This window comes from Nansenia antarctica (genome assembly GCF_963989245.1).
Source record: "Nansenia antarctica genome assembly, chromosome: 10".
Taxonomy (NCBI): domain Eukaryota; kingdom Metazoa; phylum Chordata; class Actinopteri; order Argentiniformes; family Microstomatidae; genus Nansenia; species Nansenia antarctica.
The window spans coordinates 10,971,992-10,979,491 of NC_137680.1; the positions used below are offsets into that span (position 1 = coordinate 10,971,992).

The following is a 7,500-nucleotide window of genomic DNA, read 5'->3' on the forward strand; positions in this document are numbered from 1 at the left end:
GGATCAAGATTAAAATGTGTGTTCAATTACACATTTCTTAAATTTAGATTTAAGTTCAGCAGTAGTCTGAGAATGTATCCATCCAACCAGTCTATGTGTTCTATACAGACAGGAAGAAAAAACGTAATTATGAGCAGGAAGGGAGGGGGGTGTCAATAAGCATGACACCGTGTCTGTGAAATCTCATTGATGAACTCCCTCTGTACCTAGGTATGCGCAACAGTGATATACTTCCCTGTATCATTTCTTGTCACTTTGGTTTCTCTCCACCTCGTTTTTTTCTGCAGAAAAAAGGGAGAGATTGGGAACGTTGCAGAATCCGTGCAGCTCCCATTTAGAACTTGAGAGTCAGGAGTACATTTTTCCCTGGAAAAGTGACTCCATAAAGTGTCAATATCAGTTCAATATGAACTTTGATAGATGGAGCTTGGAGTGTGTCTAATGTATTCCTACAGTGGACTCAGCAGTAGGGAGAGTGACGTTTGTGCTGATTTAGATGGGCACACTCGCTAATAATGCTAATTATCTTAGCGAGCTTTGGCCAAAGCTGACCGCTTTTGTTAGTGATCGGCTCTTTTTCAGTAATACCCCCTTGAAGATAAAAATCTATGAGACCTGATTACAGCATGCCCAAGCAGATTTCTTCTGGTGTTCTTGTCACACACACACACACACACACATACACACACAAACTCTCACACACACACACACACACACACACACACACACAGGCACTCAAATGGATGTGCACTGACAATGGGATACACATACTCATGCTGTTTATACATTTACTCGTGCACACCTTTACATACTATACACTCAAACATACACACACACACACACACATTGAAACAGCAACACACAAACACTCACACTAAAGAAGAATATCAATGAGTCTACCTCACATTCGACACATCAAACCCTAAAAATCGACCTCACTATCGTATCACCAACCATGTCATATCCTCTTCCTCCAACAGACCATCAAGGCGACCTCACCTCTGGGTGACCCCAGAGTGACCTATAACCTGGAGGAGGGTCAGGTCCCGGAGACCAACATGCCTGTGAGGTTTTACATCAAACCCAACAGAGCTGATGGTTCTGCCTCCATCCTGGTGGCAGAACCACTGGACTACGAGACCACGCGCTTTTTTACTCTGAGGGTGCGAGTGCAGAACGTAGCCGCTGTTCCACTGGCCTCATTCACTACAGTCTACGTCAATGTGACAGGTACCATTCCATCCTATGAAAAGTATTGTGTTTGATACCATTCCTTATTCCGTTCCATGCATGCAATTGGAGCCCGTCCTCCGATTCCTACCTCCACTGATGTAGATAATAGCCTTTTTTTTTTTTACGGTAATCTTGGGTCACGGTACTGTAGATTGAGTATGGATAGAGTTCTAGTGGAGAAAAGAGAGAGGGGAAAAAGCAAGAGAGAGAGAGAGAGAGAGATAGAAAAGGTAGAGGAACAGGGAACACTGGAGAGCTTTTAAAAACAGGCAGCACTGAAAACCACCACTCCACTAATGAGGAGGGAGAGCGACTAGAGAAAAGAAGGAGAGGAGTTAGCGACAGAGAACACTTGCGGCTCTAGCCGCAGCTCGATTAGCAATGACTCATACCTCCACCAGTGAACCACACTGGAAGAGCAATGAGGATATCTAGCACTAATGGAATAAACTAAGTGAGAAAGAATGGAGAGGCAATAATATCCTTTTCTGACTCAGTGTTGGAGTTTGGTTGCTTTTAGGCATAGATATTTATTTATTTTGTACTGAAAGTGAATACAGCTTAATGTATTCGGTGAACTTGATTCAGTGAAACACGTTTTTGTGAGTGCTGAAAGAGTTGTGTCACTAAAGTCTGCTTTTAGGATACATTACACACCTAGCAGGTTACAAGTGAACTGTATTCTTGATTCACTTCAATCTTTCTGTTCCATAGCTTCATTGTGACCCTCTGTGTGTCTCTCTCTCTTCACCAGATGTAAACGATAACGTTCCCTTCTTCCTGTCCTCTACCTACGAGGCCACCGTTCCGGAGGGGGCTGAGATCGGAGCGTCAGTGGCCCAGGTCTCTGCCACGGACCTCGATTCTGGTCTCCATGGAATGGTGAGGATTCTAACGGCATCTATGAGAACAAACTACTTTTTCTATAGTTCCTCCAATAATTTACCTTTCTTAGCATTTTTTGGTAAGCTTTACTTCAGCCTCTCATAAAGCCTACATGTTACATTGGTGACTGTCTTAACATACTCATGCCACAAATTGTTATCCAGGTTGAAGAATTGGAAATAGTAACACTGAACAATAGAGGACGGGTTAAGAATAAGACATACATATTTACAGCTAGCCATACAGATCATTTCGGATCCTATATTTAATTATGAATACCCAAATGCTATTTTACCATGTCCTCAAGTTAAGATAAACCGCCTTGTGATGGGTTTATGCTCAGGCCAATATTTGAAGCTTATGACTCACTCTACGTGTCATTAATGATGCATGTGAATATTAGACATTAAATGGGAGAACCTGGTCATGATTATGTCATACTGTATTAGCAGAACTTTTATCTAGTGAAGAACATCACATTAATGCACATAATAGGAAGAATGATAATAGAGTATCAATATTAACCAATTAAACAGTTTCAAAGCAAAACATGACTCTAACCATAAGTTTAATGTGTATCAAGGACAACAAGGGAGAGAAAACTCAAAGTAAGTCTCGTTGTCCTTAAATATCATCCCAACAAAAGGACGAAAGGTGTGAGAAACATTACAGTAGCAATCGAATTGACAAATGCTAAGGCACAACTGTAAATACGTCATTGATCAGACATGGAAATCAAATAGCTGGCACCACCACCAAATTTGTCTACAAGGTAAGCGAGTTATTTTGCTAGTTTTGCTAATGGCTAATGTGCTTTATTCGCCACACATCACACTCATCCTAAACAACCTACCCAATCTGGGCTTACCTCTGATCAAGATGCGAGGCTTACTAGCCGGGATTACAGCAGCTAAAAAACGAATTGCCACACACTGGAAGCCTCCCCATTCACTTTCTCGTAGAGTCTGGGTCCTAACTTACCTAGACATAGTCTACTTAGAATTATCAACAGCCTGGATGCATGGGGCGAAAGAGACAATATTGGTGATGTGGAACTCAATTTTGTTAAGTCTCAAAAGCCTCCTAGAATAACCACCTGATGGAGCAGATGGCCTGGATCCTAGGGGGGGAGGTTGTCACTTTTGTTTTTGTTTCTTCTACTGTTCTTTGTCGTATTTGTTGTTATTGTTTGTAATACGCTTGTTTTGTGTCGAGGTGTTAAGAATAATACAAAATGTATCAGATTTTTTTTTTTTATTGTCACAAATAATAGACACAACATTGCTAAATAATATCACAGTCACAGGATGGAATAAAGGTGGGCTGAATAATCCAACCAAACGTACTAGAATGTCATGTCACCTAGCCAAATTGAAATCAGAGTGACATCTGTGTCGGCCTAGTTTTTTCCCACACGGGAATCGATAAAGAATCGAATCGATAAGCAGAATCGAGGATGGAATCGATATCAATAACATCTTATCAATTCCCATCCCTTGTGTTGACATTCGACTTTGTGATTCAGTGATGAGATTCAGACAGTTTGTGTGCTCTTCTCTTTCCCGTTCTGTTGTGACTGCAGATAAACTATATGATTCTGAAAGACGAAAGTGGAGATTCCCAGTACTTCAGTATCAACTCCTACACAGGGGCCATCCACACGCGCGCCTCCTTTGACCGTGAACAGAAAGGTTCCTACCTCATAGAGGTCCAGTCTCAAGACAGCTCTGAGTCAGCAAGGCCTGGACAACAGGGCCAGCCCAACACTGGTGGGTAACACACACACACACACACACACACACACATCCACCTTATTATCTAACCAGTCAATAACACATCACTCGCTCCCTAACCAGGCTGTACAGTCCAGATCTCTCTCTCTCTCTCTCTCTCTCTCTCTCTTCTCTCTCTCTCTCTCTCTCTCTCTCTCTCTCTCTCTCCCTCTCTATCCCTCTCTCTCTCTCTCACACACACACACACATGCACTCACACCAGTTGGCATTGTCCCTGTTATGAGTGCATACAGATGAGCTTCATTCATTAAGACGTCGTTAGCGCTCTGCTAATGGAACAGGCTAATGGCTAATCTGGGTTTTGAGTCAATAATGACCTGCACACAGAGGGACGACAAAAGGACAGCAATTTCACCATCATCCCACCACCACACTGTCTGTTAGAGCCATCAAGGTCTCTCTGTAGAGTTGATCCAGCAGTGGCTAGCCAACGTTATTCTCTCTTTCCCCCCGAAATGGCTGCGTTTGTGAATGTTGTGTAAGGTTAGGTAGTTATAGTTAATGCTTCTGTTTTCTCATGCCAGGTGTGACTTTCTCTAATGTCATCAGTCCACACAGACAAGGCCAATGTCATTTCTACTGGATGACTGTGTCAACACACATTATATGTAGTTACTCTCTTAGCCCCTACTCCTGTCCCAATGGTTAAATGATAATGATACTTTATTAACTGTTATGATGACTGTGAACACACATCCATAACGTCTACAGGTGTTGGTATAATCCATTAATTGATGCATTTATTGAATTTCAATTCATGTCTCAGTTGAGACATTTGAAATGAAATTGACTTTTGTATTGAGACTTGTATTCTCGTCTACATTGATAACGATACATATTTGCATTTATGTAGCACTTTTACATGGAAATGGGGTAACTCACCCTTATGTGTGCAGTACAATATAAAACCCATCTGGGATATGCACGGCAGCCATTTTGTGCCAGCACTCTCACCACATTATCACTGCGGTGGGTGAGTGAGGAGCGGTTGATTGGTTGTGACTCTTCAGTGAATGTCCGTCTTTGTTCCCCCTGGTACACACAGACACAGCCTATGTGCGTGTCTATGTCACGGATGTCAATGACAACGCCCCCGCTTTTGCCCAAACGGTGTATGAGGTCAGCGTGGAGGAGGACAAGGAGGTGGGCTTCGTCCTCATCACTGTGACAGCCAACGACGAGGATGAAGGTGAGTGACAGCCCTGTCATCACAGAGACACTCAGGAGAGGGTTGGTTGGGGTTAGGGTTTGTGAATAGGCATTTGTTGGATTAAGTCCATCTGTAATGGAAAAACGTACTACAATAATACTTGTAATTAGCCTAAACAAGACCAAAGATAATGGGGGCCGGATACAACAATTGACATGAAAATGCCGGTCTTAGTAATAACCAGTGGACGCTGGAGGTAGAAGGATGGGCTCATTGTAATGCATGGAATGTATTTTAGTTTGATACCATTTGAACTTGTTTGACACCGTTTGATACCCTTCCTCATTCCATTCCATGCATTGCAATGAGCCCATCCTCCAACTTCTACCTCCACCAGCCTCCCCTGAAATAAACACAATATCAGACATAACGGGCCCTATTATGCACTTCATACGCGCTACTGCTATTATGCAGGTGTCGATAGGCGCCCACACAGACGTAAAACTCCCGTGCATATATTACTCATTGTGGGAGTGTTCATATGTTAATGAAGTGCACTAGGCGCCCCTGCTATTATGCGATCTGACTTTGCTCCTAGCGCTAAGAAGTGGTTTGAAAAGTTCTTAAGTTTAGACTTCATGCACGTTTTGAAACACGAGCGGCCCAACATCTTTTGATCTTAGTCCTAGATAATCTCAAGGACTCTTAAGTCCTATACTCATAGGTGAAACATTACTTTTGGGCCAGAGTGGTTCTGTAACATGGTGTCCCAAATCTCTAAGTGGATAGCATGAGCCTTGACGTGTATTGTATCCTGTAAGTTGTGTAGCTGTGTGTGTATTTGACTGTTCTATCTCTCACGACTGTGATGGAATCACTCACTCTCCAAACCATCATGAAAAGTCCCCAGTGATAGATCTCTCTGAGTTTATGACTCAAGTTGAATTTCCGTTGATGCTCTGACAGTCTCTACAGAGAATGTCGAAAAGTATGGGATAAATTTAGGTAAAGAATACTCTCAGTCTCCCCCTCTCTTTCGTTCTCTATCACTCTGTCTCTCCCATTGCCTGTCACTCTCTCTCTCTCTCTCTCTCTCTCTCTCTCTCTCTCTCTCTCTCTCTCTCTCTCTCTCACATTCTCTCATTTTTTGTTGGTGCTTGTTAGCAAATCTCGGTGGTGAATGTGGGCGGTGTGGATGCGTCCCCTCGAGGTAGTCATTTGATGTCTGTCTCTTTGTTTGTGTTTGTCCCTCGTCTCTCTCCTCCGCTGAAAATTAATAAATAAAAAAACACAGAGCGTGCTCTCTTAATGATAGCAGTAAATCCTTTGTGGGTGTAGACGTGGAGCGTTGTTTTGGTGGGAATGTCACCTTCCATGATGTTTTCACAGGTGCTGAAATGACATCTGATTTAGCGCTCTTGCTTCATTACATTTAGCAAGTGAGCGAAGATGAGAATTGGGGCCAATTTTGTTTTTGTTTTCCCCGACAATGTGACGTCAAATTAGCAACTGTCTTGGCTCAGATATTTATCCCACATCAGACACCCTGGGCTAGATCCCTTTGCGGATTTAAAGAAGCATACGGCCCCAAAAATACACTGAACACAGAATGAAGAATTGCTAAGATAGAGAACTAGTGCAAACAACAACAATAATTCCCTCCCACAAGCGTCGGCTTATCCCCGCCACCACTCTGTAGACTTGAGCTGGGATCCGCCGTCTCAACAATGGCTCCATCTGGTAATTATTATGGGAAACGTCTCTTTCAGCGGAGAGCCCAGGAGTGAGTGGAATAAAAAGCAGCAGCGCCCATTTTGGCTCTCCCCCTTGCCCCCCCACGCAGGTGTCCGAGTAGGGAGATGATCTGTATTAGCGGGGAGATTAGTTGTAAAACATGACATGATCCTGCTAAGCGCTAGCCCTGCTGAGTAGGCACCCTTGGGGGGGTAATGGAGGGGGGGCTCTGGCTCTCCTGTGCTTTGCTGTGGTAAGCTGGGTGGGTGGCTGCTGCAGCTGTCTCGTATCTCGTCCCATGGTGTCTCACCTTCTCTCATCTCGTCTCGTCTTTTTCCTCTCCTCCTTTTCTTTCCCCGAACTTTTTCTCTCTTCTAATTGTCTGTCCTTTCCACCCTTCGCACCTCATTTTCTCTTCTTCCTCCCACTCTCCTCTGCTCTCCTGTCTGTTCTTTTTATCTGTGTTTATGTCTCAGCACTCCTCTGACCACCCCCCCCCCCCTCCCCCCTCTTTTCTCTCTGTTATTCATCTCCTCTCATCTCTTGTTGTTTCTCATGCTTTTGTCACTATTGTGGGGGTTCGTTCCTGGTGTTGTGGACGAGTCAGTTCAGTGGTCTTCTTCATTCGAGGTGACAATGTTAGGTCTGAGCACGTCGCGCTTACACACAGCTTAGCCAAACAGTTCATGACAAATCACCTCTATA

At 43.6% G+C, this 7,500-nt stretch overlaps 1 protein-coding gene across 1 annotated transcript in view; it reads left to right on the plus strand.

The window, feature by feature from the left end:
* Positions 1-7,500, plus strand: part of LOC308166622 (putative neural-cadherin 2) — a gene marked incomplete at both ends in the record, with an annotated part of 139,282 nt that overhangs the window by 107,165 nt on the left and 24,617 nt on the right. The window contains 4 exons of the mRNA XM_080540951.1: positions 981-1,230; positions 1,988-2,115; positions 3,701-3,887; positions 4,957-5,100. Coding sequence (XP_080397077.1) covers positions 981-1,230; positions 1,988-2,115; positions 3,701-3,887; positions 4,957-5,100 — 709 coding nt within the window. The remainder of the gene's footprint in view (positions 1-980; positions 1,231-1,987; positions 2,116-3,700; positions 3,888-4,956; positions 5,101-7,500) is intronic.